Source organism: Brachionichthys hirsutus, chromosome 7, assembly GCF_040956055.1.
Source record: "Brachionichthys hirsutus isolate HB-005 chromosome 7, CSIRO-AGI_Bhir_v1, whole genome shotgun sequence".
Classification (NCBI taxonomy): domain Eukaryota; kingdom Metazoa; phylum Chordata; class Actinopteri; order Lophiiformes; family Brachionichthyidae; genus Brachionichthys; species Brachionichthys hirsutus.
In genome coordinates this window covers 7184516-7203388 of record NC_090903.1, presented here as the reverse complement: position 1 = coordinate 7203388, position 18873 = coordinate 7184516, and the positions used below count along the sequence as shown (strand labels likewise).

General features: G+C 39.5%; 2 protein-coding genes across 2 annotated transcripts in view; one reads left to right on the top strand and one right to left on the bottom strand.

Annotated features, from left to right (window-relative positions):
- The window catches only part of col19a1 (collagen type XIX alpha 1 chain), a 79445-nt gene extending 76417 nt beyond the window's left edge, over positions 1-3028 (top strand). Inside the window, exons 50-51 of the mRNA XM_068741175.1 lie at positions 588-665; positions 2835-3028. Of these exons, the coding sequence (XP_068597276.1) occupies positions 588-665; positions 2835-2935 (179 nt within the window). The 3' untranslated portion in view covers positions 2936-3028. The remainder of the gene's footprint in view (positions 1-587; positions 666-2834) is intronic.
- Positions 3029-7187: 4159 nt separating this feature from the next.
- col9a1b (collagen, type IX, alpha 1b) lies at positions 7188-17977 on the bottom strand. Its single transcript, XM_068741603.1, has 32 exons — positions 17903-17977; positions 17525-17587; positions 17405-17440; positions 17249-17311; positions 16469-16522; positions 16112-16147; positions 15982-16005; positions 15803-15856; positions 14723-14776; positions 14549-14581; positions 14394-14450; positions 14257-14310; positions 12837-12890; positions 12691-12744; positions 12507-12560; positions 12365-12418; positions 12202-12255; positions 12072-12125; positions 11914-11967; positions 11327-11371; positions 11165-11218; positions 11023-11076; positions 10882-10935; positions 10168-10239; positions 9964-9999; positions 9825-9869; positions 9681-9713; positions 9415-9561; positions 8751-8805; positions 7685-7873; positions 7521-7598; positions 7188-7384 (listed from the first exon to the last, which is right to left on the bottom strand). The coding sequence occupies exons 1-32, from the start codon at positions 17975-17977 to the stop codon at positions 7188-7190; spliced, it is 2040 nt and encodes a 679-aa protein (XP_068597704.1).
- Positions 17978-18873: the final 896 nt, after the last annotated feature.

Here is an 18873-nt window from a genome sequence, read left to right as displayed (position 1 = left end):
AAAATCCAAAAGCTACAGCCATCAACAGGTCAAGTGACAAAATACACAAACAAACAAATCACAAGGTCCTTAACGTGATCCTTTTCTGTGAGATGTCCTGAATGAATGTTCTCCACCCTTCCAGGCCCCTCCAGAAGATTCATAAATCATAGAGCTCTCCATACCCTTCTCAATGATCCATGATACTTCAGGCCTGACTAGTAATCATGAGCAAGCATGATTGTTTTTACATTTTATTCAGAAAATCCTACAATTTATCCTTATTCAAACACGTCTTTAATTGTTTTACTTTAGTATATACTTTAAATATTCAACAGTTTGGAATTGACAGGAGATCCAAATTAGCCTGTCTCAACTTCACTACCAAAGCTGCTCCTGATGTGGGTGTAGGCATGGTGTTTATCACCGTAGTGATGTTTCTACTGTCAGGTTGTTCATCTATGAGGTCTCTGCACAGATTTCAAATGTCTGTCCTCATGCTATGGCATCTGTACTAATCAAACTAACAGTATTACACATGCTACCACACAGTTGCATGTCATCTTTGCAGTATTTGTACTCAGTCAGAGCTTTGTGTCTGCCTTTAGGATACAGGGGTCAGAAAGGAGAACGCGGTCAGCTCGGTCTGGGGTTACCAGGAGATCCAGGACACATGGGATCACCGGGTGAGAACACACTATAAAGCTGCGTTCATCAACACCGCTGTGTTAAGAATGGAAAATACGACTGTGTGTGATGAGAAATGGCTCATAGACTCTCTGCACATCAGCAATAAAGCTAATTATTTTGGTTTATAGGAAGGGTCACTATATTTCAGATCCACTCTCATGACTGTTCAATCAGCATCACTTCAAAATGCAGCAGTTCAGCAGAAATGTGAGAAATATAAGATATGTTTCCTTCCCCTGCACAACACTGAAGGCAGTAGCAACTGTCAGATGGGTGTTGCACAGCAGCATCAAAGCAGGTTCTGTTCTCTGTGACCCCTTTGTTGCACCCAAACTGGACCAGCCCAAGGCGATCGCAGTGTGTGTTGTTCCACGATATCGAGCGGCGTGGAGTCCGATACGACAGGGAGCAAAGCTGACATATTTTCCGTTAGTGGTCATCTCCTGTGCTTGTTCTTCACGTAATGGACTTGTTGTTCCCATATAGTTAAATCCCCCGGGGGGGGCAGTAACACACTTCAACACATTGCTACAACGTGGACGCCTGTTTCCGTGCTGTTTCCTGCCTCCTGAGGCGTCGCAGGAGTAGAACAAACTTGCACTCCATTAGACCTTCACTGTGTTCATACAGATTATGACTGAGCAACACACAGTTTAGGACCCAAAAGGAAAAATCTAAATGTATCCTTAAAAACCATAAAAATGTATTTTCGGTACATTGGTAATCATCATAGCTCCAAGAAAACAGTCCAAAAGTAAAAGGTTGGAGCATGATTCAAAAATGATCGGTGGCAAAACGAGATGAAACCAGGAAGACTGATGTGACTGTCGCTGTCCATTCATCAGCTGGAGACGATTGTTATCTCGCTGTCGGTGCTCCTTCAAATCTTCATTCTCAACATTGAATTTTGACTGAATTTATTGTGATATTTTAATTAGCACATAACTGCTAAATAATGACCCAGTAGTCAAACGTGCTTCAAACGAGAAATACTTTTGGTCTTCAGGTCACTCAGTTATTCTAAACATTTTATTTATTTTTATTGACAGCTCACATTTACCGTTTATCCGGTTGTCTTACTGATATGAGGGACGTTTGGTGCATTATCATTATCATATGAAATGATATCCAAGCATGTTTTTAGATAAGCACCACTTTAGACATTTTGTTTTTCTAAAGCCACGGCCATGAAGTAAATGGAAGCCTAACAGAGTGGGGGGGTTATAACTCTCCATATGCTGATGGAGTGAGGAGAAATGGGATTACCTCCCTGACTTCCAGCCTGTGACAGTAGTTCATCACCGAACCTAAAGGTGCTCATCTGGCAAGCATCTATGCATGCCGATAACGTATGTGTCGCGCCAAGGTTACCTGGCTGTAGCGTTTCAGGAGATGACAAATCATCCTTTTCTCAGAATCTAATCTGGCTCTTACTACTACATCTGAATTTATGTAGCAAGTCCCTGAGAGGAGGATAGAAGAGTAAATAATAGTAAATGGTCAAAATCAGATGGAAATAGCTGTGAACCGGATCAGTGATGCTTTGAATAATATTCTGGATTTAATCTACAAGAAAGCACAAATAATTGCGAAGTTGATTAAGTTTCTCCTTGCTCAACAACTCACAGAATTAACTTTAATTATAAATTATTAAATTAGAAGTCATTAGTCAAATTTGCTTACTTTAGTTTACTTTACTTATGGAGTTATTGCAGCCATTATTTTTGATGATAAAATCACAATAAAGTGATTTAAAGATATTAATATCTTTGGAAGTGAGAGATAGTCAATATTGTTGGTTCTCATTACTACAGAGAACTGTCTGGGAACGTCTCAGGAAGTGGAAACTGCTCATGAACAGCTTTGCTCTGGCATCGACAGTAGGAAGCACCACTGCATGGTGGCAGGTTTTATGTGGGAGCGGTTAAGCAGGAGATGGATGTGGCAGTGACGAAAAGGGCAAGTTGTGTTTCCAGAGGGAGGAAAAGGACAAGGCAGTAATCATGATACCCTCTGGATGAAATGTAGAGGGGGGGGGGGGGGGGGGCAGGGCTCCCTTGAGCTGTGACTGCTCTGATGCCTCTGCTTTGACTGCAGCAGAGTTTTGTTTTTATTATTGTTTTCCAGTCATTGCAGGAATTCATATTTTCTCATTCTCTTCTAAGGCCCTCCTGGGGTCAGCTCTCGGGGCCATCCCGGTTCTCCTGGGCCCCGTGGCCCATCTGGGACCTGTGACCCCAGAGACTGTGTCCTTCACTCCTTTTGAGCCCAGCAGAGTCCAGCTCCAGGTTGAATACTGCAACCACAGAGCAGAGGAAGGGACAGCCTTACAGTGTCTGACTCACTGCTAACCTCTTTTGTTCCTTCACTGTAACTTTTGGGTGTAATCGGAATGGTTTTGTTTTCTGTTTTGTTTCAAATTCAACAGAGAACCTTGTTTTGTTTTTTTGCAGTCGTGTACTTTTAAGTTGTTTCTTGTTTTTATATCCCCTGCTGTGATGCAATGCATTCCTTGTCAGCTCTCATTGTGTCTTTTTAGACCATGAAATGACTTTGTTTCATGCAGTTCAGCCCTGGCTGATAACATGATCTTAATTATCTTTTTGCCTCCTTAATGGGAATGCCTACTTACTCTGCTGTTCTTATTCAGATAAACCATCGTGCTGGCAGGAGAAATATCTCATGTTTGCATGCGTGTGTTTGTGGGGGGCGGCGTGTGTGTTGAGTAAATATACTTTATGTATGGGTGTTAAAATATAACATTTTTAAAACTCCTTATGCAACCAAAGTGCAGCAGAAATGAAAATTATTTATTTTTAATTGTGTTCTCAAAGAATGTATTTTAATGATGGTCTAATTATTATAATAAATGTAGCACCAATATTCAGTCAATTCATTAATAGGAGGTGGATTAATAAATTTATTTATCATTGTGAGATAGGCTTTGGGTTGTAAAATGTATCACTCAATAATGATTATTATGACACATTTGCATTGTACATGAAAATCATTATTTAAAAAAACCATTGTGTGACCATTGATAAAGACGTCTTCCTATTTTCTCTAGATACGGTTTGCCATAGCTTTTGTAATTCATACCTACGTCTCATACGGTTTAACACAGATGTAAGATTTCAATCATGAAAAGAATGTACCTTAAATTATGTTTATTTAGTCAGTGTGACCTCGCGTTGACCTTTTCTTTTGTCAGTTTGACGTGTAAATGGGTTCGACAAGTGGTGGGACCTGACAAAATCATCATTGCGTAGTTGTAAAATCACATCTAGTTTTTTTTTTATGTCAGTAATACATTGCTGTAAACGACAATGACGTATGTGTGTCTGTGTGTAACTTGCATTTAGCGTTTCCATGGTGTCATGTATGATGATTCCTCTGGTTTTATTTGTATATTTTTGATTTTCAGCCGCATATAGGAAATCGGACTAATGCACTATGTCAGACGTTTCATTTTGATGCAACAGGCACTGATAAATGTACTTGAACTTTCTTGTTGTTTGTTTGTTTGTACAGGGGGTTGTTGACTTACAACCGCAATTGGTTCCGAGGGTTTTGTCATTGTAAGTTGTTAATTTACCCTAAGCATATTCTGCTGTGTCATGATACGGTAAATGTCAGAGTCGAAATACACGTTTTCCTCTCGGAAGACATCGTGGCTGAGACCGCAGAAACTGTCGCTCACTCGATTCGCTTGCTCATTTTCCGGTATGTCGTAAAAACACCATCAGACGCCAAACAAAACAGACAAATGTGGTTGTAAAGTCGCATAGGTCGTAAGTCGACGACCCTCCCTGTATCAGCATCATCGACATTGTGGCTTTATATTTGCTCACCAGCTCTGTGTCACTGTGTAGTTTTGGGTTTGTGTGATGTTATAAGACTGGAGATTTCATTTATTTATTTTCTATAACAAGTTTTGGAGTCATTTTAATGTTTTCACTTAATTTCTGATAGTTTTGAGTCAACTTTAATTAAAACGGCCATGCAAATGAGCAAAAGGCAGAATCCCTCACATTTACAGATACAAGTATTTTACTTAATGCCATCTTTGAATGATTTGAAGTAAATACATGTTTTCTTTGGCTAAACTGTCATCTTAAATTGCATAATTACATTAAATACTGAAAATTAGTGTTTTAGAAAAAGATAAATGGGTTTTACGGGAATATTATTTTCTTCAAGCTTTAATTTTGAGCGCAGTTTAATTAGTTTGACTCAAAGGCTGTAATTTTACTTTTAAATGTCCTCCTTTGATTAATGTTTGAAAGGTTCTGTGGGCATATCTGAAATTATGTGACAACACTTCAATCTGCAGCTCAGCTTTAAGATCTGCTTGACGTGTTCTTTTTCTTTTTTTGTTATTTACATTTCACATCATGCTTCTTTTACACGTGCAACTCGCATCTTTGAAGCTGCACAGCATATTTAAAAAATATTTTCCCCAGCTTTCAGGGACGGATTTATCTCTCCTAAATTTGATCTGTGTGTGGGAGTCTAATTTTAGTGTTGAATCAAACTTATTTCATTTGTGAGTTGAAAGAGCCCCCTGCTGGATGTTTATTTATTTTCTCACGCCTTCCCGTGTGAATAAAAAGCCGTCTTTCTCTGGTTTATAAAGCAACAGAAAATCCCTTCCCTCTTCTGGCGTCTGTCCTTTAAACACACTAAGTTTCAGGGTGTGTTTAATGGGATAATAACTCCAACCTTGACCAACTTCAAATGAGGCAACATTAGCAACGTTTTGGTGCACTGATGAAAGCAGCTCGGCACATATTGAATTATTTTGAATTGCTATTAACATGGGCTGTCCTGAAACTTCAATTTAGCGCAACAGTGATAACTATAGAAAGGACACAAAACTGTTGATGTGACGACGCGCTTCACTAGCAAAATTTGCTGCCAGACAAATTTAAAGTTACAATCCATTTATTCTAAGTAGGAAAGGATGATGGTTAAATTGTTACACATTTTGAATATGGGGATTTCATAAATCACCATATTTCATTCGTTTTCACAGTGATGAAACTTGATCTTGTTGCCACATATAATCTCATTTTGTAAATAAGATTGTAATGAGAGGGATTTGGGTCAGCCTCTCAGGATGGTCCCCTTGGGATTACAAATGTCTCTCTGCTGCTTTCATTTGAAAAGCCCAAATCACCCTGACTGACTTTTATTTGTTTATGAAAACCTTTGTTTTGTTGAATATCTACCTCAGTCTTGGTTTACCACATCTACACGATTAGCCAAATTGCAAAATACCAAAATAAATAAAAAATTAAATTAAATGGTTGCCTTTTACTAAAAATAACTTCTTGTAAAATCATAGATAAAACATTTGGTGCACTTGAAGATATTGACATCAGTGTTCCTCCAATAAAGATTCGGGGTGCTGCTGTTGTGGAGGATTATCTTGTGTGTTTGTGGTTACCAGCTATCAGAGGTAATATTTTACCAATTTCTTTGCATCATCTTCATCATTTACACTGACTAATGTCACCTGCCTTTCACTTGTGCAATAAATGTTATCCAGTGCTTTATTTTTGTGTTCCTGTGTCATATTTTAACACAATCTGACTCTTTTTTTATGTTGAGTCCCTGGTAGTTATGCTAACTGCTTAATGATATTATACATAATGAAAAAAATCACAAGAATTATTTCTCCAACTACATGAGTAATATTTGCTAGTTGTTCTGTAAATCAGTAGAATTTAAAATGAAAATGTGTTATATTTCATCGTAACATTAATGAGTGTCTACCTCATCCCTTTAGTTTATTTCCATCTATGCAAACTCTTGTCATTGTGCACAATGAGGCAAAATCTCACATTAGGTTGTTTTTTTGTAGGAAATATAATTAACCACAGTTCAAACATTTTTTACAGATTTACAACATAAACTGAAGTCAGCGTGACTTGATGATGTTTTCATCCTCTCTCCTTTTTATTTTGAGCTGTGGGGCTGAAAGGAAAAGTCAGATATGTCCAAATGTACAATAGAACAGGGGGCATTTGTCTTTGGTACACTAGCACACACAGAGCAAAGTAAAAGCAGAGGGCAATTAAGACAATGATTTGATACAGATTAATTTTTGCCGACGCTGTTAAATGTAGAGTGAGAAAACGGGGGGAGCTTTTATCTCCGGAAGCAAAGACGAAAATACAGGCGAGGTACTCGGAGAGTGGGATAAAAGCATTTCTCCTCATTTCGGAAATGTGGAGGACAGCTTCCCCCAAAAAAACATCTGTCAGGCAGGAAAACACTGCAGAATGAGCTGCATGTCTGCAGCACATGAAAGGTTTCTTTTGAACTGGAAGAAGCTGGCTCATTCTGGTGGAGAGGTGGATGGGTGGATGGCACAAACGCTCTCACAAGATAAGTGAACGAATCAAAGGTGGCTGACCAACCAAGACCATTTGGAAGTCAGTGTAAAAAAAAATGGTATGTGCTCAGGGAAGCTAATCAAAAAGTTTTTCTGTCACTGCATGCTCGAGTGGCTATTAGTTCCCTGCAGGTCCTTTCACATCCAGAGACTGGTGGGCGGCACCCGCCTGGAGGTTGCAAGCTGAAGGATCACAGTAACCATTAGGACCGGCTGCACCAGGAGGCCCAGGTACACCGGGCTGTCCAGGAATGCCAGGTGGTCCCCTCTGCCCGTCCCTGCCGTCCTGACCGTAGCCGGGTTTGCCCGGCTCACCTGTGATTACAACTCTGTTTCAGAATGGTCATTTCTACATTTAAAGGATTCAAGAGAGAAGGAGCGGTCTGAAGAGCAAATTATATCATAAGATGTTTGAAACATTTGGGTTTAAAAATGAGTGGATTTTACTCACCGGGAAGTCCGGGAGGTCCTGGCTGACCTTTATGTCCTCGAACAGTCGGCCCTCTGGAGCCTTTGTCTCCCATTTCACCTACAACATGTATTGGATAATTCAAACATTGTGTAGATTATATAAATGACATTATTTGTCATACTAAAAAGTGACAACTTCATTACCTTTTGGTCCTTTGACTCCTAAAGTTCCCAGTGGTCCTTTAAGTCCTGGGAGGCCTCTTGCTCCCGGCTGCCCATGGAAACCATTGTTGCCCGGGATTCCAGGAGGCCCCGGAGGTCCAGGTTTTCCAGGTAAACCTGCTGCCCCAGACTCGGGCCTCCTTAAACTTGCAGCTAACTGGCCAAGTTGTTCTGTTCAAGAATGACGAAAAGGTGATGTTAAACCTAGTGAAAAACTGTAAAAAATAAAACTGAAACAAAGGTGCTAAATGTTTCCAAGTAGTTGACGTTGCCTGTTATCAAGGTGTAGCACGAAAATACTTTTTTTTTTTACTTCTGAAAACCCAAACCAGCTACTGCGAAAAGATGTCCAACACCTCTTGTTCTGGAGTTCAGCGTGAAGCAGAGGTGAAACGGTGGTTACAGCTTATTCTCCTTTTTGGTCTTTTTCAATTGAATCTCACTGAAGTGAGCAGAGAGGAGATAATGCTCTTTGTTTCAAGCAATCAGCAATAGAAAATTTATGTTCATGGTGAAAAGGATCAAAAAAATGAATATCCTGTGGCTCCTCACTGGATAGCAGTGATTCCAGTTTTCTATCTCCTGATGAAAATTAATGCAGTTGCTGCTCAACTGCTTTTGTTTTTCCTTTTTCAGAGCAGATTCTTTACTATGAGAAGAGGATTGCAGGTCTGCTGAAGGTGAAATAATTTTTTCAGCACATTGGGTATAAAAAAAATCATGAGTGCAGGAGATGAGTTGCAAAGAGGTATGAGCAATAGAATGAAGAGAACAGAGGTTGTGACTACAGCGAGACATTTCCTAAAGCTCAGAGGAAGAATTATTCATCCATCAAATAAACAAAGGCTGAAGCTTATTTCATCTCTGGGCTATGAGACCTTTCTTTTTTTTTTAGCTACAGAGAATTCAGCAACCATCCAGATCAATGAGACAATGCAGGGGTGGCTCTGTATGTGGCTTGGTAATGAGGCATTTTGAAAAAGATTAAAGTCAAGGAATGAGGCACAAGGGAATGATAAATGGGGATCGTAGGTCTATTAGATCTTACCTTGCATGACTCGCATGCAAACTTGTTTGATGTGCTGATCGCTCGGCTCTTTCCCCTGGAAAGAAAAAGTTGTGAAAAGTTATCAAAAGAAATGTTGTTGCAGTTATCAATTGAAATCGTCACTTGTCACATTTTCTGACTTGCACTTGCAATAGTTGAGAGATTATGCTGTTCTCTTTGGGAGGAGAATATTCCGCTGTCGACCTTGTTTATTAACCAAAGTGCGCCGTAGTAAATCTGGGATTTAATCAGCCTTAATGAGGACATGTTCTCTTCCCTTGCCTCCTCTGCAGGGACGTCAGAATGCCGGTTAGCTATTCGGCGGCTGCTAACATAATAAATTCCCAACAACGTTTTCACAGCATGTTGCTCAGTTAGTTTTCTAGATCCCCTGCTACGGCACAATATTGAGATTTAGTGCTATATGTATTTAGACAAATTAAAATCAGTTCTATAGAATAGAAAAGGGTAAAAATAAAATAAAGAGATTTGTATAAAATGATACAAGGATAAATATTACGCCTAAAATTACTTTAATAACTGGCGTGATTCTTTTTCTTTTAGTTTTGCAGAACTCAAGGAATATAATATACTGCGTCAAACTGCTTCACAACGATCCATTATATCCTCAATTCTGTCTACAGTTTTAAAGTCATTTACATACCGCCGGACCTTGAGTCCCTCTGACTCCAGGTTGACCCCTGTCCCCCTGCATGCCCCGCTGCCCCGGTGTTCCGGGGGGGCCCTCGATGCCAGGCTGACCACGGCTGCCCTCTGGACCCTTTTTTCCAGTCTCTCCGGTAATACCAGTCTGAATGGGAAATTAATTAAAAGAACATTGAAAGAATATAAAAGTAATGTACTCCTTTGTGATTTGACCCCTCTAGAAAACACTGACTTATCAGGCTAAAGTAATCTGTTTGATCTCACCTCTCCTTTAGGTCCAGGTTCTCCAGTATCACCCTTGGACACAATTATAAGAACAAAAAAACAGAAGATGGAAACAAGGACAGTTGTGTTCTTGTGAATATGAATTTTAAATAGTTAGAACAATAGTTAGTGTCGGTGTCTTACAACATCTCCTTTGTCTCCAGGGTTTCCCTCGTCACCTTGTTCTCCCTATGAAAGCATGCTCTGTAAATTATTTACTTTTTAAACTCATTTATATAAATTTTTAAATTATATAGAATTTAATGTTTATAATCAGGATTACCTGATCTCCTTTGGACCCTGCCTCTCCACGCTCCCCCTGTAATAAAAAAAAATAAAAAATGAATGTGCTGACTCAACTATCGTGCAAAAAGAGCTTGCTCAAGTTCAGTTTGTCAACACCAGAGGGAAGTGATGAGCTTCTTGTTAGAATCATTAATTTCGTGAACTAGAGATGTGTCTGAATGTGACTGTGGTCATTTCTTACCCTGTCTCCCTTCACCCCGGGCAGACCAGGAGGACCTGGGAGACCAGGAAGGCCGGGGTCACCTTTGGGTCCCTATAACAAATGAACACATATTTAAAACTAGTATGGTATACTAAGATGCTCAGACGACTTTGAAAGACAAAATGATAAACCTTTCTTTTTGTTTTTAAATTAGCTCATGATGCAAAACACCTCTTAAAATTAAAATTTGTCGAGTAGTTATTTTGAATATCTCTTAAGGTTTTTGTTTGTTTTTTCTTGGAGATTTTTGCCATAATACAATTTTAATGCAGCTTTGCATTGTTGCTTATTCAGGAGGGGCTTTTTTTTTCTATCTTGCCTATTCAACCTTTGATCACTGACCGACTATCTGAGGAATGCCAGAGAACAAAGAGCTCATTCAGCCTGCTGCTGACAGGTCTCCTCTTACTGTGAAAATAGACCTTAGGTGAGATCCGGCCTCAGCCCATTCTTTAAGATATTCCAGTGGAACAACAGCTAGGACCATACACCTCAAGGCTTTCCTCATTTTCAGCATTTTTTCGCTCACAGTATCAAAATGCAAGCGGTGGCATATTGTTTGTTGATTATCTCTTTTTTCTATGTATTTCTATGTTGTTTTGTTTTAGTAAAACCTTATTTTCCCGCGAATAACCATACCTAAACATTAGAAATATGTATGTGAGAGCTGTACAACTCATGTTTATAACCCACCCTGGCACCTGGCTTGCCAGCTGGACCCACAGGGCCATGCTGTCCTACATCTCCCTGTTGAGAGTAAGAAAAAAAACATGAGAAAGTGACAAGGGTTGACAATTTGGTTCAAATTAAAACTGATGCAGACAAAATACTCACAGGTTCACCAATAGGTCCGACAGGTCCGACCTCTCCCTGTTCTCCACGCTCACCCTGCAGGGTGACAGCAAGAGGAAGCGCTGACGCAGCAAAGGTGACACAAATACATGACAGCGCTTCAACACATGTGGTTTGTAATTACCGTTTTGCCAGTAGATCCCATTGTTCCAGAAAGGCCTTGCTGACCAGCATCCCCCTGTGCAGAAACAGATAATTAAGGACAGGATTTAAGTAAATAAATAAATAAAGGTGAATAATAATAATAATAATAATAATATTGTTTAATGTTGAGCTGAAAAACAACCTTAAGTCCACTTGAACCTTTTTGTCCAGGTGAACCAGGCAAGCCCTAAAAACAGAGAGTCGTTTCAAGCAGGTAATGAAACATTTAAATATATGTAGCCATAAAATAAAAACAAACCTCCCTTTGAGAAAAGTCAGAACACAAATATGAAAGCCTTAGCAGATAAAAAATAAATGTATGTTTTGACCCAAGAAAGAATACCATGAAAGAAGTGCTCTGGATATCAAAATCATGATGGCATCTATAAAATCACTCTTAATGTTGCCATATTCAGGCTGTCCTTGTTGAGTAGCTTTAGCGTTAGACTAACAACAGATTAAACACCTGGAAAAGCCTTGCGATTCGACGAGTCAGAGTAATTTCCCCCTCACATCAAGGAGAGACAGAGCTGTAGCATTAGCATATGTTCAAAAATAGGTCAGTTTAATTATGCATTCAAAACTAAGAGAGGGAAAAGTATTCTTCTGATTCCTGATTGCAGACGGAATACTGCAGCGTGCATGATCTCCACCGCTTCAAACTAATGTTTATTCAGGTGCATCCAATCAGAGTCAATCTTCACAGTTTGGTTTGGTGCTCATACTCACATAAAGCCCCTGAGAGCCGACCTCTCCAGGAGAACCTGCCATCCCGATGCTTCCCTGTAAGAAGTTAGACAATGAGTTCAGAAGCTAATGCTGCTCCTAATTGTGAAGCATCATTAGCTGCAAGGTTAAAAGTTCTGCTAAAGGAAATGGTGATCCACCTTTGCTCCTGGCATCCCGGGAATGCCCTCACGTCCATCCACACCTGGTAGGCCCTGATGGTTATAAATAACATTCTTGCAGACAATAGATCATCAAAATTCAATTTGTTATCCCTGATCAGCCACTCACAGTTTCTCCCTTTGGTCCTGGAAGACCGTTGTTTCCTCTCCGCCCTTGAATACCCTTAAGAAAACAAGCAACATTATATTCAGTCCATTTGGTAAAATGTATTACACAAATTCCAGAATATCCCTGCATCTGAAAACGTCTGTGCTGTTGATGTACTGCTAACCTTTTCACCCGTAGGCCCGAGCTCACCCATCACACCTCTCTGGCCTTGGTCTCCCTAAAATAATGCAATGAATCAGACATCAGTCATTCAGACTTCACTTGTAGCACAAATAAATCCATTTTGAGCTGTTGGGCAAACTCACAGTTGCCCCTGCCACACCCTGGGGACCTAGGGCTCCATCAAGGCCTCTTGCTCCCTGCCAGAGAACAATATCAGTATTAGTATTTTAATCTGTTTCGAAGAATAAAAATTTCAATAGGCATTAATTGATTAATGTCATGTTAAAATTTAAAGTAATGAATTAATATAAAGTGATTATTACTTACCATCTCTCCCTTGAGGCCCATCATTCCCACGGCTCCTCGAATTCCCTGAGGACCCTAAAATAACAAAGAGCCAATAGGTGCCACATCTTATAAAGATCATGTTGTAACCTGAAATACTGTAATTAACGCAATGAACAGCGCCTCACTGTTGGTCCTTGGGATCCGACGTCCCCTGGGCCTCCCTGGTCTCCCTCTTCACCCTGAGGGAATGAAGCAAATGCAACATTAGTGGTAGAGAAACAGCATGTAGTCAATCAGACGAACAACTAATGCAACTACATTTAAAGAGGACAAACAGACGATGCTTCTCCAATCAACGCTTTGTTAATTACAAAATGAGGCAGCCAATCTACAATATGTTTAATACTCACTTTTTAATGGCTTGCAAGAGGGCAAACACAGACGATTTAACTCCAAATTACTATTCCCCTGCTTGCGAATTACAAATAATTTATATGCTGACTCTGTTAAACCTGAGGAGGCAACTCCATTAAGATTGATGGCCGTGCGAGACTGAGGCTGTGCACATTTTCTGCTGTTGCAAAGACAATATCTAAAATTATGTGTGTTGTAATTGGCCATTAAGGTGAGTAAACACCACATTGTTGACGCTAAAAATTCACTGAACAAAGACAAATGAACACGCTGACTTGTTTTCATGACCGAGACAAATGAGAACATTCTTTATTCTGTTTGATACGAGAAAACAGACTTTATGTTCCTCTAATGGACACAATGTCTCTGTTGTCCTGGAGGAGGAATATGAAACAACAGGAGAGAGACAAACTCTTCAGTCATTAAGAGAAACATCTTTGTTTATTGTTATAGATTTGTATGATATTGTTGCTATGTACTATGCAAATATATAAACATTGTGTAAGTCCTTCAGAATAGATCATGCTTTACTGGGCCATGCAACACTTTTCACAATGTTCCTAGCCGCAGACTATAAACTGAATACTTATTGTATATTTCACATCACTGTACTTTCATTGCCAGCACAGCATCTGATTTTATTGTTAACTGTAGTTCAAGGTTAGATTTAGGTATTTGTGCAGGGAAAACAAACAGAAGGGTTCTGAAAGCAAACTTCCAATGAGGGACGATGTCATTCTCGGAGCACAGGGTGGGAGACTGGGAGTGAATCACATCCTGGCATTGGGTGATAGAGGGACATGGTCCCAGGCTCATTTCCATTTATATAGTGTACAGACGCATTACAGTGCAGTTGTACCTGAGCATCATTTCAAATAAATCATCCTCCTTGCGTTACATGGAGTCAGAGGCATTACACAAAGGCTTGTATCATTACTCCCTCTTGAAATAGAGCATCGCACATAATACTTGTCTCGGTAAAATCCGTTTTCATGTTTAAATCACGCATAATTGTTTTCTGGCGTGGAACGTTGTGGCATGTGAAGGTAAATCTGTGTTTTTAAGTAGAATTTATCTCAATTGACGTGAGCATGAATTCACCTTGTTGCTGTTGCTGCTGTGCATAACATTTCACATGACTAGAAGTACAGAGGATTTCAGCTTCAAAAACAAAGGGTTTATAGATTTTACCTTGTGCCCTTGTTTCCCAGGTTCTCCTGCTTCACCTTTCACTCCTTTGTGACCCTTGAAGCATACAGAGAATAACCTGTTGACCACATTGTGTTACACTTTAATATGATTTTAAGATACCAAACACCTCAACACACCTTCATACCGGGAAGGCCGGGATGGCCGGCGGTTCCAGGCGGACAAGAATTTGGGCACTAAACAAAAAGATACATTTCAATAAATATTCCTGAAATTTAATAGTTACCCAAACAAATCTGGTTACTATTTTCTATTATCTCCAGGAAACCTTTACCAAATCGGCGCTGCCCAGCATTCCAGCTGCACCCTGAAGTGTAGCAATAAAAGAAGTTAACAGTTTAACACTGATATTAGCCAACATCATCAAACAATGAGCGGTACCTGCATAACAACTAACAAGGCATCTCATGCTAGCATCATCTGTAAATAATGTAGCTTCATGACTTACTCTGGGCCCTGTAGGTCCACGTGGTCCCGGCGGCCCCCTCACACCCATGGGTCCCTGTGAAAAGATGTTTAAATCTGTCAGAAACACAAAGAGAATAAATGTGCTGGGCTCTCCACAAGTGCTGAGCGCTGAAGCTTTCGTTCAAAAAGAGCTTTCAGCAGGAGCGCTGGCTTTGTCAAAACATTGCTTTGGTTCACTGTGAATTATTAACTATAGGATTGTCAAATGTGCTACAGCAGGATTGGACTAGAACAAGAAAAGATAATATTTGTATTAGAATTATGAAACTTTCATGTTTTAATTGTGACTGGTGTTTTTTTTTTTTCCAAAATAAAACATTGTTTCAAATCAGTGTCCTCAATGCTAAAAGTCACTCAGCACTTAAGAATCATCATAAAATTAACCGCAGAAATCATTTTCATTTTTACGTTGAATGTCCATATTTGTCAGTACAGCCAGAGGCATTTCTAATTTAAATATACTCCAACACATTGGGATTTAACACCCAGATAGTGATCTAACTTTTAATCAAAATGTTGTACTTTGATTTTAGGATGTACGATGATGCTGAAAACTATAGCTGAAGGGAAAAATTCAAATGAAACTACATTAAAATACAGCAATACTCTTAAAATAGTCTGAGAAAATATGTCAGATGAAGGGATGAATATTTGACTACTTGGCTTAATTTCTTCAGCCATAAATACATTTCCTAGATTTTTTTTAGAATGTGTTTGGAAGTCTATCTATCCTCAAATGTGTTACATTTATGTTCAAATAAAACGTACTTTGTGCAGAGACTTTCTGTTAATTTGAACGAATGTGTGCATAAATATGTTTTGTCATCGATTCTTAGATTCCTAATGTTCATTTGGGAGGCAGCACCTCTTACACTGACACTCCACATGAAGTTGAATGCATGAAATTATGACTTTGTAATAATGGAATATGCCTGAGAGCATCTGCAGGCTGATTTAACCACTAAACTTACATTGAACTATTAACTAAATGGCATTCTTCTATCCTTTCAGCCTTGAATGAAACATGTTCTGATTAAAGTAACAGTCTTTTCCTACTCACAGGTGCTCCAACTTTTCCCACTTCACCTAGAAGTCCTCCGGGTCCAGACGTTCCCTATTCAAAATCACATTTCAGGTTATCACGAATAGACAGTTTACTAAAATGTAACATATAATACCATATTTAAAAACAATTAAATGCTGATTATTATTGTTGTTGTTGTTGTTGTTATTACTTACATGAGGTCCATCTGTCCCAACGCCCTAAAGAGACACATAAAGAGTGCGACTCAGTGTGATTTTTGTGTGCTCAAATCAAGCAAGATGGTCATGGTTGATTTGTCAGGTCTAGAAAGAAGCCACCACTCACTGCTGCACCACGAGGCCCAGGTTTCCCGTGTTCGCCCTGAAGGACAAAGATGAGAACATAAGGTGCATGTAGAAATACTGAAATGATGTCCTCCGAAGCTCTGGATCCGAGTTTACATTCCTCCAGCTCATCACATGACTGTGCTCCACACAGTTGACCCAGCAATGTTTAGCCTAATGAGGGACGATTCCAGGGATCTGTTCCCCATGGAGATTACAGGGAAGACTTAAGTCTCATTTGTCATGAGGAATTGGTTTATGCACCATGGCTCCTGCTGCCATGCCAAAAGCCTGGACAGCAGCTTGGCACCATTTTCACTCTGAAGCAGGGGAAAGTGAAGGCTCATTAGTTACTCACTTTCTGTCCAGGAGGACCGTCGGGTCCAGGATCTCCAATCGAGCCGGTCAAACCCTGCAGAGAACAGACATCACCCCTAATTGTCAGGACATAGGAAACACGAAACATGCAAATACAAGGTTCATACTACCGCAGGAGGCAATGGCTCTGTAATTATTTAGAAATGTCATAATTTGATATCAACATTTTGCATCATCATAAAGCAGTCCTCCTCCAATGGGAGGAGTCTAACATATTGGCGCTGCAGTTTCCATCATATTGGCATTCCAGCTCAGTCTCCAAAAAGGTCACAATGTCCTCAAGAACCTGTTCAGCACAGCAGACTCAGAGGAAAACTCAGTGCCAGGGCAGAGGCCAAAAGTCTCGGACCGAGCAGACGGCAACATTCCTCATGCTCATTTCAAACAGGCTCACAGAAAGAAATCATTCCACACCGCTTTGAGGATTCTCAACAGAAGATACTAACAGCAGGCTGCTGACAAAGCTGCTATTGTTTTTAGACTACTTAGATGTGCATCAAGGTATATCTCATCACTATGGAAATTTGCATTTGTTCATCCTGTTTCATAAATTCCTCACATTTTTCACTCATATTGCAAAGATTTTCTGCTCAAATTTTAATGGACACTGTGCAGGCAAATAAGTGTGGACATAACTTAAAAGGTGGGAGGATCACACTTAGAACTCTTTGCTGGTTTGTGTAGGTTGCTGGCCTGAATGAAAACACCAAGTATATAAAATATAATAGATATATTATATAAAATGGAATAAAGTACTCACATCATTTCCTGGAATTCCAGGTAATCCTGAAGAGCCGGGTTTACCTGCATCTCCATCAGGTCCCTAATAACAAAGATTCCACATACACACTAATTATGGAAACAAATTCCACAATGAATTCCATCATTTTAAGTCATTATTAAATATTATAGTTACTGGAAGACCGTCGTCGCCATCGTCTCCCCTTTCCCCCTGAAAAAAACGAGATTTTATGTTTTCAGGTGGGTAAATCTTGACATACAAGGTAAATAATATCACTGAACAAAGACCACTCACAGCAACGCCATTAATTCCTGGGACACCTGCAGGTCCAGGAGGGCCAGCAGGTCCCTCGGTCCTCTAATTAAAATAAAGAGTAATCTGATCAGGGAAGTATCAGGTCTGAAAACGACCTGACAATATTTGTTATTTTTTGTGCTAACGTGCCTTTGTACAGTACAGGCAATGTGAAATAATGAGAACAGGTGCATATTTGATACAAGCATTGCAAAGCCTTACCAACTCCAGAATTAAAATATATTTAAAATACAAGATAGATACGATAGATCCTGCTATTTGGAATAAGCGAGGGAAAACACTCGCCTATGACTTTGTCACATCAAGCTATGGAGACAAATAGAGAGACAGGGGGTAGAGAAAAGCAGCTCATCTTACTTGAGCAGAGCAGATAAGGACAAGCTGGAGAAGAAGAACCAGGAGAGGCCCTCTAACCCTCGGGGCCCAAATCATAATCTCCTCGTGGGCAAGAAAAGAAAAGTTTTAAGTCCTTTCTCTGGGATTTGATGGGTTGGTGGACCCCCTGACAAAACAACTCAACTGATTCCACTCCAGCTATCTAGTTAATGTGATTTCCCATGGCCTTCAGAGGTTCATGCATATTCATAGATGGCTTGGTTAGAGGAAGGGGATTGGAGGGGCTTCAGTGGTGTCACAGAGGGGAGGGGCCACGGCACAGACACCATGCAGAGTCGGTGAGTTATTTGAGTTCCGCCTTGATCCAAGTCAACTTTACTGAGTCTATTTTTGCTGTGAAAAAAGTAATTTTGCTCAGCCAACAGTTTTGATGATGCTTAATTCTAGGTCCCTCCCCTTTATTAATAAATCACATGCAGCTAATCCAGTTCCTTAAACACAAATCTGTGCTTTAAAATACACACATGGACAAACTTAAACTTAAACTTAAAAATCATATAACAGCAACAAATAAATCGATGTATAGGCTCCAGAAACCTTTGTAACATGCAAAGTGGTAGAAGATGAATTAACGAATGAACTTGTTTTGTATTAACAATGATCTTTGCCCTTCATTATTTTTATACACTGATGAGAGACTTGAAAGCTTATTTATTTGGAAATTCTTTATTAGTGAAGACTCCCTGCAGTGCAAAATGACATGATCCAGACGAAAGAGTTATTGTTATTGGCAAAAATAAAAATAAAAATAAAATACCTTTGGAAAAACAACATAAGCACAAACAATGGACAACTACCTGTTTATATTTTTGTTATGAGGATACTTTACTGTTTATTGTTGTTTAAGTAATTTATTGTGTCTTGCACTTTATTGTGTTTAGAATGTTTAATTCATATATTCATGTAAAATGTGACATTTGTGTAATTTGTTT

Bases quoted from the DNA above. Each gene is read 5' to 3' on its own strand.
- col9a1b (XM_068741603.1), bottom strand. From the start codon at position 17,977: ATGATTTGGGCCCCGAGGGTTAGAGGGCCTCTCCTGGTTCTTCTTCTC. The intron at 17,588-17,902 runs GTAAGATGAGCT...TATTTTAATTAG, and splicing joins TCCTTATCTGCTCTGCTCAA to AGGACCGAGGGACCTGCTGG. The intron at 10,000-10,167 runs GTAAGAAATGAC...TTTTTATTACAG, and splicing joins CCGGGGTGAAGGGAGACAGG to GGGGAGCGTGGAGAGGCAGG.